This window comes from Quercus lobata, chromosome 7 (assembly GCF_001633185.2).
Source record: "Quercus lobata isolate SW786 chromosome 7, ValleyOak3.0 Primary Assembly, whole genome shotgun sequence".
Taxonomy (NCBI): Eukaryota; Viridiplantae; Streptophyta; class Magnoliopsida; order Fagales; family Fagaceae; genus Quercus; species Quercus lobata.
The window spans coordinates 44,244,767-44,269,690 of record NC_044910.1 but is presented as its reverse complement, the minus strand read 5'-3'; the positions used below and the strand labels follow the sequence as shown (position 1 = coordinate 44,269,690).

Here is a 24,924-nt window from a genome sequence, read left to right as displayed (position 1 = left end):
AACTTGAGCCCAGTTCCAGGCCTAGCTTGGGCCAGTGGAAAGATCAGTCATAAATTCAAGTCTCATCTATTTACCCCCCAAAAAATAAAAATAAGTCTTGTTTCTGAAAAATCAAGCTCTGAAGCTCATGGCAGAAGTTAATTATGCTCAAGATGATGCCTACAAAATACAGAGATTCAGCCAGTTTGGCTGTTTGGGTCCAATCCTGGATCCACATTGACTCCAAACTTTACAAGCACTAGCCTCATTGAACTTCAAACATTACTGGCACACATGATGATGTATTCATTTCTTTACAAGTTGAGCCACTGAGAATTAACTATGGATAAAGTAATCACTATGTAATTGTCATTTGTCAACATCAAAATTGCTGCTACTTCACAACTTAAGCTACATTCACAATGCATATAATTACAAACTTGCCAACATTTTCTACAGGGTGAAGGAGCCACAGTTTGGGCCTAGCCTCAGCTGGCAAAAAGAGGAGGTAAGCCTATTTAGACAAATGATAACAAGAAGCAAAATTTCAACTTCAATAATGGGCAGTAATCAGATCCACGTTTGTGAACAAAGGAACTTAAAAGGATCAACCAAAATCCATCTCAAACATTCTTAGTAGAGCCATTAAAATACCCATGTACTGGATCTACCAAAAGTCAAACAAATATAAGTTTCTTATCAGGATTATGTTTATGGTATTCAGAACATACATAATCATCTTTCAAAAAATACAAGTCTCAGCTTGTCCATCTGTAGGCCCAGAAACTACAGTAGTGAAAGGACCATTTTCTGTACATTCTTGATGGACAGCAATAGGTTCCAGCTTGCACAACTTCAAGTCCCTGTAACAAAGATAAGTAGATTTTATGGTTTTGAAAAAAAAAAAATTTTGCCAAAGAGCTCTTGTTCAAATGACACCTCTTCCCTTATGAGTTCAAGACCCATAGGTAAGCACGTAAGTTCGTAATCATTTAGAAAACGAACAGTTTATAGTAACTCAGAACCTGAGCAGCTAAAGAAAGGACAAAAACAAGACAAAAGATCTTTAAGCAAAAAAAAAATAAACATATTTATAACTTTTTTTGTTTTGTTGGGAGGGGGGGGGGGGGGGGGTTGTTAAGTAATCTCCAGCAAAATGTTTCTACGTATCAAAGTAAACACAATCAGAGGATTGTGAACGGAGGGGTTAGAACTTAGAACACAATGATTTCATCAAATAAACAACTACTAAACCCCCCCCCCCCCTTTTTTTATAAGTAATAAAACTTCATTTAATAAAGAAATCAATACACGGAACCAAGGAACACAGGCAGTGTACTAAGGAACCAGAAAAAACAGCTAAAACTATAAAGCAAAGAAAGTACAACTATCTAACAAATCCGTCAAAGAATTAAAAGTAAAAACACCCAAAGCATTTGTCCACTCTAGCAATGTCTGGAGAAAAAACAGCTTCAAGTCATGAGTTGATTTCTCACATCCTTCAAAAGTACAAGCATTCCTCTCCCACCAAAGACCCCAATTTAATTTACAGCATGTTAAGAGTATACCCCATGTCTTCTGATGGCCATGGACATTTGAATGATTCAAAACTTGAAATTGACGTCTTGGGGACTGTGTCCGCCTGACTGACTCGCAATGGTCTGCCATTCTAGTCCTACACCAACAAATTTTCAAAGAGCAAAATGTAAATAAGTTTGGAACAAGATAGAAACAAGTTATGGCTGGTGACTGTAAATGAACACGATTGGAAGAACCAAAACTTCCCCCACCTCTGGTACCTCTAAAGGAGGAATCCTCCCTCCGAGGTGGAGGAGTTCCATTCAACCTTAATGCCCTTCCCTCAAGTTCCTGCCAAATGTCATGAAATTCTGCTCAATGGCAATAAACCCCTTATTCCAGTGCTCAAGAAGAACAAACCACAATAAGTAAACTGAAATTTTGGCTACTAAGAAATTACTACAATAAAAAATTATGTCACAACGCCTGCCTGGCACCAAATGAGAACCAAATTCATTTTTCCCTTTAACCAAACTTGACCTAGTTTGTAGTTCTGATCAAACTCTCTAGAAACAATAAATTTTTTGGCACACAAGAATGTTTTTGTGCTTGAACTCAGTAAAACAATTAAATAAGCAGTTGATATACCCAAAAAAAAGGTATATAAGGGAATAAGAAAAACCATAAATTTCTCTTTTTTTACTTTTACATAAACATGACTAGAGCAGTCAAAATTGTCAAAGTAGCAATACCATAAAGAAATAGAACACATTACCAAATCAAGAACATATAATACGATTTACTTACATAGCCATTGAACTGTTGAGCAGCCGCCTCCACTTCCTCAACTGTAGACACGGTCACAAATCCAAATCCTATTTTAACCAATTTGGTTTCTTCCCTTTCAACATTCTCTTTTTGTTTTGTTTTGGGGGGGTTAACAAAACAAAAGAGAAAACCCATATTTCTTTTTCACCACATATACACAGATAGTGTAAAAAAGAGAAGTTGGGAATTTACATTAGTATAGTACCTCAACCATTTCAACATTTCCAGCACCTTCGAAGAAGTCGGTGAATTGAGCACTGTCCACCCTGAAAGGAAGATTACCCACGAGTTTGAGATCAGGTGCAAAGCCAGGCACGTCTTCATCAATCAAGAATAGAGGGAGAGGGGGGAAGAGCTAATGGACAAAACCATTGAGATATTCTATTGACAATGGATTTATGGATTAACATCTTCAGGACGTCGCAGTTTGCTGCTTATTTAGGTCCAAGTCTGCCAAAATGAGCTCAATGACTTCAGCTTGCAGCCGAATTATTTAGCAACAGCTGATGCCTTCCAGATTTCTTGCATAGTTAGTGATCAAAGCAAAGCTTGGTCGGATTTTTTAGCATAAAACTTTTAAGTTGAACTGAGTTCCAGGCCTAGCTTGGGCCAGTGTAAAGATCAATCCTAATCTCATGCCTCATTTATTTACCAAAGAAATTTAATAAATAAATAAAAAAAATCGTCTTGTTTCTGGAAAAAATCAAGCTCTGAAGCTCATAGCAAAAGCTAACCATGCTGCCTACAAAATATTGAGACTCAGCCAGTTTGGGTTCAATCCTGAATTCAAATTGACTCCAAACTTTACAAGCACTAGCCTCATTGAACTTCAAACAGTCTGGCACATATGATGATGTATTCATTTTTTTACAAGTTGAGTCACTGAGAATTAACCATGGATAATGAAATCACTATGTAATTGTCATCATCAAAACTGCTGCCATTTTACAGCAAAGCTACATTCAGAATACATAATTACAAACTTGCCAACATTTTCTACAGTGTGAGGGAGCCACAGTTTGGGCCTAGCCTCAGCTAGCAAAAAGAAGAGATAAGTCTAATATAAACAAATGATAAGGAGAAGCGAAATTTCAAATTCAATAATAGGCAGTAATCAGATCCATGTTTGTGAACAAAAGAACTAATAAGGCTACCTTCATTGAACTGAGTTGAGTATAAATTCAATTGGAAAATTGCCTAAATTACACCAATAACAATCATAAGATTAAATTTTACAATAAATAAACCTTTTTTATTTTAAAATACATTTGCTATCATTCTGCATTCTTCATTGGCATAATCTGGGGACCTGCAGGCGAGGGCATTATGGCTCAAGCAATGGCCATATGCCTTTCTGAATTTTTCCCCTAGTTGATTTCCTTAGCAACAGATCAGGACACATTTGAGCCCAAATTCAAAGCAAGATAGTCTTTCCACTGATATTCTGCAAACTCTAGCAAGCTGAGTAAGCAGCTAGTAATCTTGATCAAAATTATGACTGCAAAAGACCAAGGGATTGTATATGATGGCACTAGACCCATCAAATAAAAAAATTAGGAGGGAAAAAAAAAACCCTCAAGAAGATTGATGTAACTAATATCTAAATTTTGCAAAAAAGGGTCGGTTACTCTCTTTCTTGTAACACTTCAACAGTAATTTGAAGAGGAAAACATGAAATTTGTCAAGAGGAATTACAACCCCGGAATTGAAACAAAGCCACTAACAGATTACATTTCAACTCTAACGACATATTCCCCTAAGAATGAAACTTCTCATCATTTTAAAAAATTTCATGCCTGAATTCTCACCTCAAAACAACAGAAGAAAAGTGAAGAGACAGGACATTAGGCAGCAACAGTAGCATGTTTTTTCCCTTTTTTGCTCACATGCGACTTCTCTTCATCCTTAATCATTCTAGAGAGAATATCCGCTTGCTTTGTGTTTCCCTCCTGATTAAGACTCTTGATCAGATCCGCACAACTACTCCAATCAGAGGCCCCTCCTTTCTCCACTATTTTACACAATATTGAATATGCATTGAATGTCTTCCCTGCTGCTAAAAGAGCATCCAAAACCTTTCATAACTTGAAAAGTCTATGGTATAGTCTCTCTCCAAAGAAAAATCTAACAGCTTAAGAGCAGCAATTGTCTTCCCTTTCTCACAAAGAACAGACAAAAGACTGTCAAAATCAAGTGAGCACCCGTTATGCATAAATAGATCAATGCGTCCCAGGGCTTCTTCAACATGACCTCTCATGAGGAGGGCTTCCAAGATCTTAGCAACCAAATCCATATTTTCCTTCACCCCCTTCTCCACCATACTCTTCATCACCCGGCTTGCAGTTTGCACCCTCCCATCTTCAAATAAGCTCTCCATCACTGACCTGAATAGCGATGAATCTGGAAGATGCCCAGCTTCAATCATACTATCCAAAGCTGTTTTGGCATCAGCCGGTTCGCCTTTGTTCAAGGAGCTCTTGATAAGCAATTTGTATGAATCTGCATCTCTAGAGACCCCTCTCCTATCCATGATCTTTAGAATTTCAAAAGCAAAGTCAGGATTCCCTTCTTTAGAATCACCACAGAGCAAATAGTTAAAAGCAACTGAATCCAGAACACCCTTTTTCATCAATTGCCGGAAAAAGATTTCTGCTTTCCCTCTCTGCCCATGTTTGCACAGATATTGAATCATTGGGTTATAAGCACTAGGCTCCATATCCAAAGAACTCTGTGGCCTCAAGATGATTTCCTTCTCAATAAGCTTATCCAACAACTCAATGGCCTGATCATAGTCCTCAGCCTTGCAAAAATTCTCAATTAAGACACCATAATGACCATCCTCTGTGGGTATGCTTAACCGAATCATCGCCTTTAGCACATCTGTAGCTGCATCCAAGTTACTGGACTTGCATTGGCAAGTTAACAATTTCATAAAGATGGAATTATCCTTAGGAGCAATATGCTTCTCAACCATCTTCTTCAATATACTTCGAGCCTCAGGCATTTTCTCTGCATCACAAAGACCAGGCAACAAGGTAGTGTACGTAACATCATTAGGCTTAATACCAAAAGACTTCATCTCATCAAACAATCTCAACCCATCATCAACTCGCCCAACCAAAACATACCCCTTTACCATGGTAGTATAACTTGTAACCGTAGGAGCTATGTTCCTCCCCTTCATCTCCATAAACAACTTCTCTGCCTCATCCATCATCTTAAACCGATTATACCCATTAATCATAGTATTATGAGTGACCACATCCGGCGAAATCCCTCTACTCTTCATATCCTTATAAAACCTTTTCACCGTCTCCAACCTCAACAACAAAAAGAACCCCCAAATCATCAAATTGTAAGTATGACGAGTTGGCTCAATCCCTTCATTCAACATGGCATTAAAGTACCTCTTTTGCCATCATATACCGCCCACGCCTCAAAATCACCTTAAACAAAGCTTAACTTAACAGCCTCCTGGACAATCCCAGCTTTACCATAGCTCTCAATCATCAAAACAAACAATTCCTCATCCCATTCCACCCTTTTTTTCCGGCATATCAAACAGTATGCACCTAGCATGGTTGAGCTTCGAAGCTCTGCCCAAAATCTCAATCATTTTCAATTGGGTGTCACGGTCATGGCGGACCAACCCGGCCCGCTAGACCCACCTGAAGAACTGGAGCGCGTGCTCCAAGTTCTTAGCACTATGTAACACATTCCAAACCGATGAATTATCGAACTCGGGCACCAATGCCCGGATCGAGTTCTGTAACCGGGTCGTCCAGGCCGGACTCGCCATCATTCTACATATAACATCCTCTATCTTTTCTGGGTTTCGAATATTACCTCATGGGGTTCGTTGAATCACCCTTGGCTCCACATTTTCCGGGTTCGGGTTCTCAGGCCATGGAGCTTCAGGACCCGAATCTGGGTTTGGGTTTTGATCCACGGAGGAGGTAGAGTTGTCGGTTGAAGAGAAGAAGCGGAGGAGATTGAAGGTGGAGGAAGGGTTTAAGGTTCTGGGTATGGTGGGAAAAACCCTGGGAGACCATTGGTAGGGTTTAGATACAGAAATGTAAGCCATAGATAGGTTTTTGAGAAATGAGAAGTGAGTCTGAAATGGGTTTTTGAATCGTTGGTTTTCAGCGATCTACATGTAAGGAAGTACAGAACAGTGAGCTGAGATGAGAGTGTTGTTGAGTAGCTAAGGTTTAAGGCAACCCTTTTTTTGATTATCTTTTTCGGCGAGTTGGGACTCTGCTGTGTGTTTTAGAGTTGGGTTGGGCTTAATATTTGAAGGTGAGACTAAACATAGGCATAGCCCAAGTGAGGGCCATAAGATCCATCAGGTAATAAAAGGCTGTCTTGCAACTCTGTTTTTGGTGCGTTATCTGTGTCATACTGGTGTTATACCCTCTTTATCATATTATAATTTTTTAAAAAATTGCTCATGTCATACCGTACATGTACCTGTGTCCTTGCTTATTAGATAAAAAGTTTAGTAATATAGAGAATTTTCTTACTAATGAAACTCAAAAATCATCCGCATCAGATCATGAACTATTTATGCAAAATAGGATTTTGTTATAGTGCTTGTCTAAATTTAGGAGGCAAGGTAGCTTATGTGAAACATATTTTTATTATTTCTTTTTGTTTTCGGAGATGAAGGAAGAAAGTGAAGAGGGAAACGATTAAAATATTTTTAAAATTTTGATATTTAAATGAAATAGAGTATAAAATAGATAATTTTAAGAAATGGTTCGTTAAAATAGAAAAATAGTAGTTACTTATTCAGAAAATAAACAGTAATTTTTGTATAAGCTTACATGAAAGCTCTTGAAATTCAAACTTTGAAGGAGGTGTGAAATGAAATGGCTTGAATTGTTTCAGATAGTGGAAGTTCCAACATACGAGAAGATAGAATAATAGTGTGGCACATGAGGTAGCGCAAATTGCTAGGAACTGTGGGGAGACACAAATATGGAAGTGGGTAGAGCCACCGATGGTGCAAGTGCAACACCTGCTTCAGCATACACACTTTTTGACTGTACTCATTGTTTTCTCTTAGTTTGAGCTTTTCTCCTATTGTATTTGTGCCACATGTTTTCAGTTTTCTCATAAATAGGTACACAGCCTGCAACAGGTTTGCCCTCTACAAGCTCTTGACCAAGAAGGGGCAGAGTTTTGGGTTGTTAGTAAATTCCACATTTCCTTTTATCAATTTTGTAAGGGCCCATTTTTGACAAGTCCGATATACATTGCCCCAGAAAAAAATAGAAGGCCCTGCTAATATTGGACCCATTGACACAATCCCTTAAATTTAGCAGATTTAGAACAAGCTTGATCTTAATCAAAATGTATTCATTAGTCAAATATTAAAAAATCAAAATTAACTACTGCGCACCCTTAGCGCGATGATCACTCTATAAATATAAATGTTTATGAGGTGTGGGGAGAAAGGGTCAAGGTTCAAACATCTATGAGGAAAATTCACATACATATACACTTAGATTAGGCTAGTAATCTACGTATTATAAGAGAGATGATTCATAAATCAAATGTATAAGATAATTATTGCTATATACAATATGAATTCCAATTAGCTTAAATAATAAAGTATTTTGCCACATTCTGATTATAAATAGAACCTTCAAAAACTATGATATATATATATATATATATATATTAAAACCTAGTGGATCAACATCCCTTCAAGGAGATGTCCCGACAGAGATGACATACTCTAGTGATGATATGGTAATTGCTTTACAAGAAGTTTTGTCACGAAATTTACAATTCCACAATGGAATCTATTCAGAATTACCAGATTCTATTAAATTCATTCTTGATAACCTTCAATTTGCTTTTACTAGAAATCACCATAATGTTTTCCAAAAAACCCTTAGAGCCCTTGAAATCCACCTTGTTAACCTTATTGCTCAAAATGAGGCTTATATTAGCCACCATAATAACCTTGCTCCAAAAAACAATTTTGTTTCAGAAAATAACCCTGTTGCAGAAAATGAGGCTCTTCGAAGTCGTCTTAAAGCCCACATTAGTCAACTCTTTGGCAAAGAGGAAATCCATTCAATGGATAATGAGACTATAATGGGCACTAATTATGCTAGATTGAGTCTTAAGACCCAATCTCTATTAAGAAGTGTTGTTGCCAACTTGTCGACGGATATACAATTACGTATTCTGAGAAGCACGCCTATGTTTAGGTCTGTTGACCTACAGTTCAAATATTTCAAAAAACTTATTACTACCACTATTCCTGATCCCGATGAGTTAGACGAAGGTGATAGTGTCTTTATTCAACTTGATTGGGAAGAACACTTTGGGAGTACTCTCAGAGTGTATGAAAAGAAACACCCATTTCCTGGCCTCTTGATAAATTATGATGATGGTTCATATGTTACTGATGATTCAGATGATGATGATGACAGGGACCCTAACTGGCTTTCCCAAATGTTTGAATATGGCTTTATCAAATTCATAAAATTAACAAGTCATTATCAAGCCAGCCAACTCCCACAAATTATTCAAGAGGCTATTAAAGGATTTAACAGTCCTTTTGTTTCCATCAGATGCTGGAGTACGTTGCCAAAATGGGAAAGAGATAACTGGATGAATGTCCAGCCCTCAAAGCATCTCATTCTCATTAATGATCACACTCACCAAGAGCCATGGTTTGAAGGAAATTCTCAATTGTCCTTTGATGATCCTTTTGCTCTAGCAAAATGTTGGAGAAATTATTTTAATAACCAAATTATTAATGTTGCTCAGAATTTATGGAAAAATTATCATTTCATGGGAAGTACAGACAAGATTTCTATATTTGGTCCCATACCATATTCTGATGCCATTGCTCATTTGCAAATTGCTGATCATTGTAATCCAAGAAGTCTTCTCATTTTAGGGAAAACTCCAATATTTGAGCCAATTTTATATTGTGGATTCTGTAATCAGTATGCTATTTACCATGAGTATGAATGTGATTCTCCACAAAGCCCTTTTGATCATTTTGATGGTTATCCATCCAATGCTCCTTCCACTAATTAATGAATTCATTCCTGAGATTTCTATTGTTTGAAACTACTACTACTTATTTGATCGGCTTGCACAAAAGCCAAAATACTTCAATGGCTTTGAAGAATATGTTGCTAAAAATTCGGAACTGTTTCAAGATACTCCGGATTTAGCGAAAGATTTTGATTCTCCTATTTGTCTGGCCTGCACAATGGCAAAAAAACTTCAATGTTAACTACTGCTAAAAACTTGTTTCCCACCAATATGATACTTCTGAAGATTCCTAATAATTACTCTCAATTGGCACAAGATGACAAAATTTCTTTCTTATGGTCTCTTGTGATTGGTTCTTTTGGGCACTAATAATATGGCCTAAAAGGTGGTCTAGAATCTAAAGACACCCACTATTTGGCCTAGGTTTTCAACTTTTCAAACATTCCAGCTCTACGGATGATTCCCCAAAATTTGGAGACAAAAAATAAAATTTACCATTCAGTCACTATTCACCTGTCACTATTCACCTGTCACTATTCATCTATTACTATTCACTGTCACTATTCATCCGTTCTTGTTCATGACACTGTTCACTCCGAATTTTGCCTATTTAAGGGGGGTTGTCCCTTATGTTTAGAACAAGTTTTACTTTAGAATTTTTTTTCCTTAGAACTCCTTCCCTTAGGAAGCTTTCTTAGAAAGAGAATTTCTTGTTTCTACTACTACTACCTTGTTCACTACAAACCTTGTAACTAGGACTAGTTTAAGTTTTGTAACTGTTAACCTGTTCTGAGATCTTGTATTAACTACTACTACTGCTGTAAGTGTTTTGTACTACTTTCAATAACAAGTACTTTCAATTTTATGTTTATTGTTGTATTTGTTGCTACCGCCACCTTGGACGGACTACCATCATAACGGACGGTTCTAAATTGCTTTCATTTACTTTGAACTATCACTTTTATTTACGTTGAATTAATTTTGATATATACTGCTTGGCTGGTTCTACCGCCTTATTATTGTTCTAACTTATTTATCTACATTATTATTGTTCTAACTTATTTATCTACATTACTATATTACATTACTTTCATTATTTTATACTGTGCTTCCCCCATCAGCTATGCGTCCTTCCCCCTTATAAATAACTTGGACAACAAAATCATGATGTGAGCCATAAACAGCTTCTTGGGCAGACAATGTGCATGGAAAAAATATATAACTAGCTTAACAATGCCTTTTGACAACTCTCCTGGCTTTGGCCAATAAAGATTTCGCATGATACAGAAAATCTGCTTCAGCAAAAATTCATGATCACTGTCACAAATTACAGAACATGTTAAAACAATGAAATTACAGGGTATCAAATTACAAAAATCAACACCTTTCTATAGGTGTTATACAAGAATAAAGATTAACAAGAAATAGGACTAAATAAAATACAGATTTGTTTGTTCTTTTTTCCATTATTTTGACTTTGTGTACTCCATAATGTGATACAAAAGAATATGCTTGTATAAAATATAACCAAAAGAATGTAAGACTCTAAAAGTAGTGAAGTATAAAGTGTTGGTGGCACGTCTCAAATCACCTTCCAACGTATTTCAACATGTAAGACTCCATTTCTTGAATTGATCAGATTGTACTTCTCATTGATACGTCCGTTGTGTACTACATCATTTAGATTGATATCCACATATCCTAATGATTCCTAGACAAAGTATAGAATTTAGAAATTGCAATGAATTAGATATACAAAGAAGGTAATCAAGAACCAAAATGATCCAACCTTTCGTCGGAAACTAAAGCCTGTCCGCCTGCTCATGACTTCAATGCGGATCTTCTCCTTTAAAGGAGCCTCTTCTAGCACAAATTGGAACTCTTCGTTCCAACACGGATCCCGGGTTTTCTTGATCGTCTAGACAAAGTACATTTAATCAGAAGGACACCTCAAAATGTATCTATACTATAATTAAAGTAATGAGAGGTTCATACTACTAATCTTAAATATAATGTACAACTTACACATTTCTGTCAGAAACTAAGAGTTAAAAAAAGTGTTAAAAGTTAAAATTCACCTTGGTTTTCTTCTGTTCTCCTCCAAAATTGACTACAGCATAAGGGTTGTTGTGATGACTCCCCTCAACATCTTCAGCGCCTTGAAGCAAAACAAGAAGTAAGCCAGCTCTATTCAAGGACACATCTTCTGATCCTTTTCCAACCATGTCTTCTCTTTTCCCAGATCCATGCAATGATCCACTAAATAGTTCACTGTCATCTATAAAAGGCTTAAATGTTAACTCCACCACAAGTTTCCCTCTCCATTTCTTGTTGTGAGGATCATTGGGGTTTGTGTTCTTGACCAAATTAAGTGTAAATTCTTTAGTCTCATGTTGGGTAAGCAACCTCAGTGGAACTATTTGCATTCCCAACTTGTCATGTGTCCCCACCTGTAAAACTAATGCTCATATAAACTTTACAATCCCAAAATATTTACCAGACGACCACATAAGTTTTTCCTAACACTAAATCCTAAATTTAACTTAGAAGCTTCTTAAATACCAGAAAACAAGTTCACTTGGTAGTGCTATACAAGTTGCACATGACTTATAATAAGATGATGTGTTAATGAATAAATATAAAGATCAGATAATGCTACTATATTGAACCTATGTTATTGGAAACACTTCTCAGTTAAAAAAAGAAAAGTAATATGATTAATTTTTTCAAGACCAAGATGACATGAAAAGTCCTCAACTAAACATCAAACTCTATGGAGAGGACAGTATTGAGAGTTCTCCGCAATCATTGTCCTTGCATGAATATTTTTTTCATAAATGCTGCAATGATTTATAGCTGACTCTTCCAATAGGACCAACTTAAAATCAACAGAGAATATTTTTTGGGCATTTACAAGATACTATAAATTTAAATACTCAAGCAATAAATTATAAGTGGAAAACAAAATAAAAAACCTTCTCCCAGTCATAGACATGTAACTGAAGAACTTGAGACTCTGGGTCCTTTACTGTAAGCTTGTAGTCCTCATTCCACTCAGGGTTCAGGTTCTTCATCTTTATAGAAGTTTTCTTTGCTGGAAGCTTATCTCCACTTAGGCTGAGTTTAACATAAGGATCAGATGCTCCCAATAAGTCCATCTTCAAGAGTTTGATTGCACGCACAACTTTCACGTGTAGTATGCCAACAGGCTTCTTCGTAGACCCTCTATCGACAAAGAAAAGAACAGATAAATTATTGAAAATTTCTGCTAAATGAAACCACCATAACCAAAATTTACTCAACCAATTCTTAATCTGCAAGGTAGTGAAGAACCTATGTGGAATCACATGGCAGATATTTGGCATTTCAATTTTAAAATAATTAATTGTCATTGAATCCTTAACTCACAAGTATCCCACTAAATCATTTTCCAATAAAGTAATGTCTGAATCCATATAACAGTGTTTTCCTTGATACTGAATATCATACATCCTTAACTTTACAGTGGCATATATGAACTTACACTGAACCATCAAGAATTGGTATTTCAAAAGTTTGGGGCCAGAGGTAGAGGCTTGCAACTTGTTTTTTTATGGTATCCTGCCAGCAACAGAGAAATATATATATATATTTTTTTTTATAAAAAATATGTTACTATATGATAATCATATTTGTGATATTCCATTTTGAAATTAAAGAAGACTTCCAAAACTTTCAAAGAATATGCGCTTGAATCCTTCATACTTACAAATAAACATTCAAATACAAATTGGTACACACTCCTTAGCAATACATAAATTATTTCCTGTAAAAATAAGAGTGCATGCATTCTCACATCCAACTCAAATCTTGAGGGATACAAAATTCTTTTTGCACTCCTCCCAAGTAAAATGTCCAATTTTGTACTTAATCATAATAGATTGAATCTCAATGACAGTTATCTACCAAGTACACTTCTAAGTGAGTTTTCAAATGTGAATGAGTGCTGATGGACAGCTATGCCTTTTTCAATTTACATTTAGGTTCATAAGTTTACCAAGATAAAGTAAGTTAGTCAGCTATGCAAACTAAAAAAAAATCCATTGCTTCCCTCACCCCCCACCCCCCCCAAAAAAATTTAAAGATGGCCAACCAATAGGTTATAGGTCCAATACTTAACATGGCTTTCTTGAGGAATAATAAAACAATAGAAGATTATAACTATATCTTATCCCTCATAATGCAATAGAAACCATACTAAAAGTCAACTTAATATACAAAAGGATTAGACAGGTAGTTGGGATTCTTGTGTGTTTTTTAGGGTAAATTTGAATTATTAGTTTGAAACATGTACTTTAATCTATTTCTAAGGAATCATGTTAGCTGTTTTGCCATACTCCAAAGCTCAACCAATACTCAAGATAATTTAAAAAATTATAATTAGAGTATTTTATATAAGACGGATTGACAAAATGAAGCCTATCTTACAAATATTACTGTATCATTGGTGATTGACTGTGCAGTTAAAAGATAGCTCATCTAACCATAATATAATAAATCATCATATAAAACTTTAAAGCAGATGGCTGATTTGAAACCCAAAAGACAGAGCACCTGAACATATTGATATACACCAGGAATCGCCATAACATCCCCTCCCAGTAAATTCAGTCCAAAGTCTAAGTGTGGCTGCACATATAAAACATACTTGTCACTAAAGTACATGAGATAACTGCAAAAACTTAGATTCACATCGTTACATATGGAAACTGGCAAATTGTTCATGTCTCAGTTACCTTCTCCATCAAAGACACTGCTATGCTCGCAAAACATGGGAATGTTGGCACCAGAGGTTTCAAAATTATGCGGGGCGCTGCAAATAATTGTACATCCACCAGCTGAGAGAAAAAGCATGAACAGTTTTTGAAAATTGTTTTACATAACCATAAAGAATAACTTGGCATTTTAACCCACAACAGACTGATATAATTTAGAACCAATTTTTATCCCATTTTAATGCTTCATCAACTAAACTACTGTCATCAAGCAAATAAAGTAATAAAACCATAGAAGGTCAATATGTAAGATGTTGAACTGAACTCATTATTTTTAAATGATGAAAAAAGTAAGTTGACTTAAGCAGTCTACAAAGAGAAAGAAGACATGTCAAATGATATTAAAATCACAATGCAAGTATGTCATATTTTCATCAAGTTCCCAAACACCCACATAAACTATTTGAAATATCTTCTCACCTGCACCGTAATCTGAAGTGACAATAATTTCAACACCAGAGTTATGTTGGGATTTCCAGCCCATCTAACTGCAGGCTCAAATACTAGTTCATTCTCGTTAGTTTCATGCACTTTGATACCTGCCAATCGATGAATAAAATCCCACGATTAAATAAAAGAATAAGTAAAATTTTAAATTAGATGGTTCTGGTACATGTTACAAAGTCTAAAATACTGTGATTAAGTTGCTTCAAAATTCAATTCATTTTACTTACCATGAATTGAAGGGGGGATAGTTCCAAGACTCAGGTTCTTAAACTCTACTGACTTTAACTTAAACTTGCCAATGCACTCCGCAAATACAGGCTCTGCCGTGCTTTTTATAACACCACATATTGCCTGCGAACTTGAGCATTAAATGGATCATTATAAAAATTATGTCATATTCCCCTGGTACTATTATCATTTAGAACTGTCTTGCTTGGTTTTTTTTATTAAAGAAAAATTAGTTTTATTCCAAAAACTTCTGATCACCTTATCAAGGTAAGGCCACATATCAGACAGCAACTTGTTCAACCAGTCAATCTGCACAATTATACAATTTTGAACATAAATAATGGTAAAACATAAATAAAATGTATGAACAACATAATGTAAAATGTAACTTATCAAATTTAAACAGAAAAAGAAAGGGGACAGGAGCTTAGAACCCACTCGATCATAATCAGGATGCTTCACCCACAAGGGAATCTCAGGCAAAATATCAAGCAAAGAGTTTGTGTCAAACTCATGAATTGGTCTACTAATTGGTTCCTGCGAATGTAGGTTCAAAAGAGTTAACTTCACTGACAAATCACAACAAAGATTATTTTCCACACAAAAAAAAAAATAATAATAATAATAATTGAGGATGAATGCACATGATAGAAGTCTATAAGAGATTTTCCCAAAGGGGGTATTACACTTGGAAGTTTCATATAACAAGTATTATGAGCTGCCATGTAAGTATCCTAGAGACGTAATGACAGATAACACTCATGTCAAAAAACAAGTTAAATCATCCGGCATCCATCTTATCCATATTTGTCAAACATTTTGGTTCTTTTTTAAAAATAAAAATTAATCGCCAAAAGACTATAAACACTGTGGAAAAATAAACAATGCATATAGAATTCGAAAATTGTTCTCTCACATTTGTTAATGTACACACCATACATACAAAATCCATAATTTCACACGCTATGTTCACATTTAAAACATGAAATTGGTGATGTGAATGGACGATATACAATAAGAAATGTGTGAGAATCAATACCCTATATAAGATCATCCCTCCCACAACGTGTGGATTCAACAATCATGTGGGATCCACATGTTGTGAGAAGGAAAATGCATATATCAAATACATTAGACTACTTCTCAATTGTCTCGATGGTTTCAACTTTCAACTTCTAGACCTCATCTATATGAATGATAGAAAGTCTTGAAGAACTACCACTCGCTTAAAACAGTACATAAAAACAACTTTTGTGAATAATGAACCCCAAAAAAAAAGCCACATCAAATTAAGACCTCAAAGAGATTCATCAACATGCAATTCCGATTAAAAACTGCAAATAACGAGTGTCACATTGTTCTTGTCGATGTCGGCCATGCCAAAATTTTCTGCGGAGACAAACTTGCTACTCAACACATGCATCAAATATTATATCTAATAATTTCTATTGAATGGCACAATTGAAGGGGTAACACGCAAGTATAAAAGTAATACTATAGTCTACAAACATAATAAACCTTCCGAAGCAAGAAATTTTTTTATATAAAAAAAAAAAAAAACAAACACCAATACCAAGTAACACTAACCATAAAATTAACCCAAAAATTCAAATATATAGTATAATTAAGAATGTCACTGATCACTATTATATAACATAAACATCCCCGAATCATATAAAGCATATCCAATTTGATCAAATCAATATATATATATATAGTTGATTATAAGAAAGAAGATAAGAGTCTTAGAGTTGAAGGCATTAGTAATTTAAAATAGTTACCTTAACATCACCAGGCTCGACATAAATGAATAGTAAAAAACCCAGTAAAAGACCAAGTGGGATTCCAATTCCAAATCCAATGATTCCTAGTAAACTCCCCAGAAATCCCATTTCCCTCTGAAACCCAAAATTACATTATAAAAACAATGAGAAAGCAAAGAAGGGCATTTATTAAGAATCAGTGTAAAACTAAAACAAGAAAAAAAACACAAAGTGAAAATGAAAGCATGAAAATTGACATAGGAACGTAACGGTTGAAAGCTACGAATGAAAAGAGAGAAAGAAAACTGCCAAGTGCCAAAAGAAGAGTGAGTCTCTCTCGTTTCGTTGCAAAATCCACGTATGTATCTGACAACTTAGTACGTTTTTTTTATTTTATATATAACTGGAATTACGGTTTTACCCTTATATGTCTTGTGGAGTTGTGCACTTATTATGTTAATAACTCCATGTGAGAGGCCCACGTAGGAATGTGGGGATAGTGACTGCACGGTGAAGTGTGTACCAGTTTTTGTGTTCAACGAAAAATCCTGTTGTATACAGTGTTTGTTTCCCCACTGCCAAAATACATTAAAAATGTCTTAAAATCAATTTGAAAATAACTTATTTAATTAAAATTGAAAATACTATAAAAAAAACTAAGGGTCCATTTGGTTGGAACAGTGGAAAAGTGGAAGGATATAAAATATTTGGTTTTTCCACATATGTATTTGGTCAGAGGAGTGGAAAAGTGAGAGGGTGGAAAACTCTTTTATTTAGTTGGAGAGAAAAATGGAAAGATGAAAAGTGTTGTTTATATAAATTGACTATTATGTTCTTATTATATGACTAGTCTCTAAGCACGCGCATGAGCACGTACTCAAAGACTCTTCTATTTTTTGGGTAAAATTTAATAATTTGCATTCATTATAATTTGGGATTATTATATTTTCTAATCACACAAAAAAAAATAAATAAAAAAATCTAGGGGTGTGATGAGTATTATGCATTTGTGAGTGAAATAATTTTTTCATCACAACCCTAGATCTTTTTGTGATTGGAAAATATAATAATCTCAAATTATAATGAATGCAAATTATTAAATTTTACCTAAAAAATAAAAGAGCCTCTGAGCACGCGCGTGCTAGTTAGTATTATAGATAAATAATAAATAAACCTCTGAGCATGCGTGTGATCCTATTTTGGGTAAAAAAAAAAATGAATACGTGGGTAGATTGGAGGAGTTTTAAAACTAACAAAAGAGTGATCCTATTTTGTAAAGAGTTAGAGAGTAGAAATAGGAATTTAAATTAATGTAAAAGTAGGAGTTTATTAGAATCAGGAAGACATTTAAAGGTAGAAGTAGGAATTTATTATATTTTCATCAATTTACTATTTTAACCTCATTTTTAAGTTTTAGGTAAGGGTATTTTTGACAGTAAAAAAAGCAATAACTAACATTTTTTTGTCAATTTACTATTTTAACCCCATTTTTAAGTTGTTGGTTAATTAATTTAGGGGTATTTTTGACAGGAAAAAAAGTAATAACTAACTTTCTGAATTCTCTTAATATATACAGATACAAATATATAAAAAATAGATTTATTTACACTCATTAAATAATGAGAAATGATATGTCTACAACATTTCTACAATATTTTTACAACAAATCCTAAATGGCAAGTTGTTACTAGTTGTTATTGTTGGGGCAAAAAAGTAATCTTAGCGTTAGTTTGAAATTTGAACCAATAACAACTAACCACCTGTGATTTGTTGTAAAAAATGTTGTAAAAATGTTGTAGACATAGCATCTTTCATAAATAATATAAAAATTAACACAAATACATATACATTTATATTACTTTTCTTTATTACTATTATATATAATTTAAAATTTATGGGCAACAAAAATTGATTATGCATTAACTAGGAAGACATTTTCAAAAAAAAACTTTATCCACATTACCATTGTTATCTAAACTGAGAAGACATTTTCCAAAAAAAAAAAAAAAAAAAAACTTTATCCACTAGCCTTTTCAATAATACAATGACCCTTTACACTAAAAACTGGGCAAGGCAAAAATAAAAAATAAAAAATAAGAAAAGAACATGGAGTTCACGTTGCTGTGAAGATGCTGAGAGATAAGGATGAAGGGGCAATAAGGTTGATAGTCATAGGACGTGAGAAAGTGAAAGGGGTAGGTGTCTAGGTGAGAGCAATAAAAAGTGAGGGTATTTTTGTTATGAGAGATGCTACGTCTACAACATTTTTACAACAAATCACAGGTGGTTAGTTGTTATTGGTTCAAATTTGAAACTAACACTAAGATTACTTTTTTGCCCTAACAATAACAACCAGCCACTTAGGATTTGTTGTAAAAATATTGTAGACATATCATTTCTCTTTTGTTATACAGCATGCCTCAACGTTTTCTCCCCTATTTTCTTTCCATTTTGGAGAGAAAAGTTTTTGTAAGCCTGGGTGGAAAATGCCTGGACCCCACACAAAAGTTTTCTTTCCCCTCCTTCCAACCAAACAACGCACAAAATTCATTTTCTCTCAAAAGTTTTCCATCCTTCCTATATCACCTCCAAACAAACACACCCTAAAAGTTAGCTGAATAGTATAATAAGACCCATGAATAGTACAAAAAAGAAACTAAAAATTCAAATAAGTTGAAACTTGCATCACATGCCAAACGGACTCTAAAGTTGGGTTTGGATAGCATCGCATTTACGTTTTTTGGCTGGGTCTCGTGCACTATTCATGGGACCCGCAAATATGAAAAAACATAAATCTAACTTTAAAACTGGGTCCCATGGCACTATTCGCACCTTTAAAAATTATTTTACTACAGTGTTTTCAATTTTCAGCAATAAACGGCATCCAAATAGACTCTAAGTCAAATTGAGAAGAGGTGCAATATCTAAGGTGCAACGTACATGATGTAACATCTCTTAATGTTAATATATGAGGTTGAAAGTCGAAAAAAAAAAAGTAACTTTCAATTTCAATCATCAAATAAAAAATGTAAAAAATAAAAATAAAAGTTAAAAAGTGAGTGTTGTAAAAATTTGTGAGTGAGAAGGGGGTAATTGGAGCCAATCATAATCCAAGTGTTTTCAATGTATTTGGGCAGGAACCATGTTAGGACCACAACTATTTACACAACTTTTGTCACAACTCGCCATGTGACAAGTTAAAGCAAAAGTTGTGAACTTTATAATGGTCCTAACACTTTTCTTTGAGCACTGTATATTTATAAATAGTATGTATAACAAAAACTACCCTTGTGTTTTTAAAAAAAAAAAAAAATTATTTTAACCTATGTCGTCTGCTCAAGATGATAGTTCTTTATTATCAGATGAAGACGCTAATCAATTTTTGATATAGATAGAGATTGAACTATAAATTTCTTATTCAACTATTAGAGACTTTACCGGTTAAGTTAACTATAACCCACTCCACTTGTGTTAAGTTTATTGAAAACTTTTGAATGCTAGATTGTACTCATTAAAGAAGAATAAAGTGGATTCCACTACTTTAGAAAAGGCTAATAAACAAATAAATACTTTTATTTTAACTAAAATGTACTTTTATCAAAAGCTTTTGGATGCTAGATGGTACTTTTTAAATAAAAATAAAGCAAATTTCACTAAAAAGTAGCAAAAATTAATAAACAAATAAATATTTTTTTAAGTTAAATATTATGCAATTTCTTAGTAAAACTTGATCCACTATAAGTGAACTGCAGAAATCTAGTTCCAAAATTTGGTTTGAAATGACAAGTCAACGCCCAAAATTGAAATTCATTAGAATGTTATGTGATGGAAGTGTTACAGGAGGTCATTGGAACAGTGGTGTGTTAGGTTTAAATACAAAAAATTTCAAATTTAAATTATTTGATATACATCATCGCATTAAATTTTAGGAATTCTAATCTAAATTCATTCCATTTATATATAAATCCAAAAATGTAAGAACAAAAATTTTCAAGTTCAAATTATTTTGTATACACCATCACGTTAAAATTATCCTATTCAAAATTCATTCCAAGTATATTTGAAAAATTCAAACCTGTACTAAATACATTTGTTTATCTTGCTAACATAAAATTGAACATTAAAAAAAATATAAACAAAACTTAGGTATAATACCTTAAGTGCTATTTCTTAGGTTTCCCTCTTAAGATTCAGACATGTGACTACTTAATTTAAAAATACACTTTCATCCCATGAGAAAAAATTCATATGACAAAATTTTAAAAGGGAAACTTAAGGAACAATACTTAAGTACTGTACTTAAGTCTTGCTCAAAAAACATTATCTAACAAAATACAAGTCTTTAGTAAGCACATTTACATTCAATTAAGTACAGTAGTATTTTAAGAAACCCAAAAAAAGGCACACTAATTTTTATTATATAAACTTTACTTTTTTGTGTAACAAAAATTTAAAATAGAGGTATTATAGTAATTTAAATTAATAATCAGGTTAGGTTTGGCTATCTAAGGTATAAAACCCAGATCCTAACGAATTTAAAAATGTGAAAAAACCTAAAAATTTGGTTGGGTCAAAAAAACCCAAAAGTTTGGCTATCTAAGGTTTGGTTGGGTCAAAAAACCCAAAAAAAAATCTGACCTATTATTGTCCTTAGAGGGGAAGGGAAAGGAAATTCTATGAAATTTGCCCAAAAGTTTCTTTAATAATAGTAAAAAAACAAGAAATATTTTAGTTTTACCAACAAAATTGCTTTTTTTTTTTTTTTTTTTTGTGTGTTAATGTGGGTGATTAGAGCTCATAGAAAAAAATAGTGATAATATATATATATATATATATATATATATATATTATAAGTTATTAACAATGACCATGCAGAAGTCTCACAAATTTTAACTCTACCATAAAATCACATTACCTATAACTTATTAAACAAATGAAATTTTGAGCACGTTTGGCTGCGCCTAAAGTCAATTAGCTAGAGATCATTCATCATTTAAGATAATAAATAAACACAGGAGGGACACTTCAGCTAGTAGAGCTGTTTGTATAAGTGTATTTGAAAAAGAAAAAGAAACATGATTGTACGTACAAAGTTTATAAACACGTCGACCATTGCTTCAATTTAGATAAGATACAATGAATCAACTCCCACAAGACTAACAAAAACAGTGAAACACTCATATTATAAACTTGTGCCACAAAGCCCCAAAAATCTCAATCTAGTAAACTAAACTGTGCAAACTAGATTCTTGGTAGCTTGGTGATCTGGGCCATGTTGGTCTCTATGGGGATTTGTCTCCATAAACTGATAAGTTTAACTGCTAAAAGAGATAGATGAATGAATGTAGTTTTGTAATTTCAAACGTAGTTCTTTGATTTGTTATATCTAAAAGGTATACTTAGGGAATATATTTTAGTTTTACAGATAATTAATCAAAGTTCAGTGAATATGTTCAACACAGCTAAGTCTTCCTGCTTCGATTGGCGTAGTTACATGTAATGTAATGTAATGCATTATAATATTGCTTTCTAATCTTGATACTGAACATAAACAACATGATTATAGAAAGGAAAAGTAGTTTGATGCACTGAATTGCCAACGACTAGATCAATGAGAGAGAAAGAAAGAGAGAATAAGCCAATGCATGTATGACACGTTGTTGAACCTGCAGCCTGCACTGCAGGGATGCTTTACTCTCTTTCTCAAGTGTTTCCCCACACACAAATAACAAATTATGACTAGAAAAACACACACCAATTCTGAATTCCCCCATTTATTTCTTCTTTCCCTGTCTATTGCATCTGAAGTATTAGGTTATTGGCTCTTGTACAAAATTTGATTTAGTCCTATGACTTCCAATTTAATTATTTCAATCCTATAAGTTTTATTTGTGTTCAATGTAGTCCTTTCATCCACTCCATTAAGTGAGTTGCCGATAAGTACTCCTAAAACAACAATGTTTTGCTATTTTTAAAATTACTAAGTGAACGTTCGGATAGAGTTGAAAAGTGTTTTCAGCTGCGTTGTACGTTTTTCAGTGGGTCTTGTGCACCATTCATTGGACCTGCAAGTACTTTATTCAGTAAAAAAAACTTTAAAACTGGGTCACATGGTACTATTCATACATTTAAAAATTATTTTACTACAGTGTTTTCAATTTTTAGCAATAAGTGTTATCCAAACAGATCCTAAATTTTAAAATTTTAAAATTAATGATAATAGATGGAAAAACTCCTGGATTTGCACACGCAAACTTGGATACATGCTTACGTGGCCTCTGAGTATACTTGTTATCAAGCTTGCGCATGTAGGCTAAGGTTGGTGAGCTTCATAAATGTTTTTTTCCTTATTTTTTAGTGTTTGGTGTAACCGAAACTATGAGGCAATGGAGTACAAAATTGGCCAAAAAAAAAAGTTTTACACTTCTAAAAAATGTAGGCAATTTTGTAGCTTCAACCAACTTATCGATGTTAGCCCATCCATGCCACTACCAATAGCTGGCCATAGACCACTCACCTCACCCTCTGCTCAACTATTGACCACCGTTTATTAATCTTCAACCACCAAATATCTGCCACCACCGATTGTTGACCACCATCACCACTTACTCGTTATGTTTGTTTCTATGATCAATTGTTACTACCATGACACCATCCTGGATTTCCTCCTTAAATTGCAATCGTCATTGGGAATTTTAGTACAACCAAATGTTGGAAAACTAATTTTATAGGTTACAACCAAACAATGAAAAACAAATTATTTTTCCATAGAAAACACTTCACACAAAATAAATGAATCCTATATAAATCTTACCAAAAATACAAAATTCGTCAATTTTTATGTTGGTGTTCACTTGACACCAATTTATTTGGCTTTTTATTATTATTTTTTTCACTAAAAATTGGTATAGTTGTACTTAAGAAAAGAAAAGAAAAACGAAAAAAAAAAAAAAGGTTTTAAAAAGTTATATATATCATTCGACAAGAGGTAAACATTGCGATTATCACACAAAAAAAAAAAAAAAAAAAAAAACACTTGTATCTCTCTCTTTATACTCTCATGCTAACCCCTTTAATTTCTCTTTCATCAACATTGAATCACATCATTAGGGATAGCAACATACCTCAAAATTATCCATGGTTTGCACATGATCCGACCTTGTATCGCCTCATAGTCATCCCTACTTATTTTGGCATTATTTCGACAAGTCAAATTTGCAACAGATCAGCTGACTTGTAAGTATAGGTTGTTACAAAATACACAGATGACGAGGAGATGATATGATGTAAGTAAAGGTAGGAGCGTTATCAACATATTATAAATCTTACCAAAAATACAAATTTCGCAAGGTTTTATGTTGGTGTTCACTTGGCACCTGTTTATTTGGCTTTTTATTAATTGATTTTCACTAAAAATTGGTATAGTTGTACTTAATTAAGGAAAAAAAAAGAGTTTATAAAGAGTTTTGTGTGTGTGTATATATACACATATATAAAATATGTCTAAGTCAAAAATCAATTTGACATTTAAAAAAAGAAAAATTTAAAAAAATTTGAGTGAAAAATTGACCCTATGACACATTGCAATGCAATGAAAAATTTATGACATTTTTACAAAATCTTCCACGTATGTATTGCTTTGATTCGTACCACCAATTAAACTGTTTAGTTGCCTAGAAAAAAGGACAATTTTTTTTTTTTAAATCGTTTGAAGTTTGTAAGATTCGAAGAACAATCCAGACAAGTGACTGAATATCTTATAAAATTAAAGATAATTAACTGTGTTTTTGTGTTTTTATTTAAATGCATTTTGAATTGGATAATGCTGATGATGCTAGCATGAAGATACTAGGATCTTTTCATGAAACAAGTTATTAGAGTGAATAGAAGCATACATCATTACATTGCCATATTTAAGAAGTAATTTGTCGCGATTAGAATGACATTACTTTTCTCTAAGTCCATCACTAATAGTCAAGAACCTTAGAGCTTAATTAACGTCTTCTTATACACAAAGTGCTTGAAGGTTTAAAGAGAAAAAAGTTTGAACTGCCATAGAATACTATAACTATCTAAAAATAAAATAAAAATACCCATTTTTGATATTATATTTTTATTTTATATTATATACTAATCACAAAAGAACCTGATCAAAAATTGTAAAAAGAAAAAAAAATGTTTCATCATCACATTAAGTGTTAGTTTAGATAACAATGCGTTTGCGCTTGTGTTGGTAGCTGCGTTTTTTGTGTAGGTCCTGTGCACCGTTCACAAGGCCCGCAAGTACGGATTTCAGTAAAATTTTCTTTAAAACTAGGTCC

At 33.6% G+C, this 24,924-nt stretch overlaps 1 protein-coding gene and 1 pseudogene across 3 annotated transcripts; both read right to left on the bottom strand.

The window, feature by feature from the left end:
- Nucleotides 1-3,213: 3,213 nt before the first annotated feature.
- LOC115952356 lies at nt 3,214-6,588 on the bottom strand (annotated as a pseudogene).
- A 4,102-nt stretch (nt 6,589-10,690) lies between these two features.
- Nucleotides 10,691-16,920, bottom strand: LOC115952471 (synaptotagmin-3-like). Of its 3 annotated transcripts, none has more exons than XM_031069654.1 (12): nt 16,622-16,919; nt 15,279-15,377; nt 15,099-15,149; nt 14,840-14,963; nt 14,586-14,704; nt 14,127-14,228; nt 13,945-14,019; nt 12,875-12,951; nt 12,327-12,576; nt 11,430-11,801; nt 11,141-11,269; nt 10,691-11,062 (listed from the first exon to the last, which is right to left on the bottom strand). In XM_031069654.1, exons 1-12 carry the CDS (start codon nt 16,730-16,732, stop codon nt 10,934-10,936), a joined length of 1,638 nt encoding a protein of 545 aa, XP_030925514.1. In that variant the 5' UTR covers nt 16,733-16,919; the 3' UTR covers nt 10,691-10,933. The 3 variants fall into 3 exon arrangements, with proteins under 3 accessions (XP_030925514.1, XP_030925516.1, XP_030925515.1); XM_031069655.1 differs by having other exon boundaries at nt 10,937-11,052; nt 16,622-16,920; XM_031069656.1 differs by lacking the exon at nt 16,622-16,919 and having other exon boundaries at nt 14,127-14,203; nt 14,840-14,970; nt 15,279-15,312.
- Nucleotides 16,921-24,924: the final 8,004 nt, after the last annotated feature.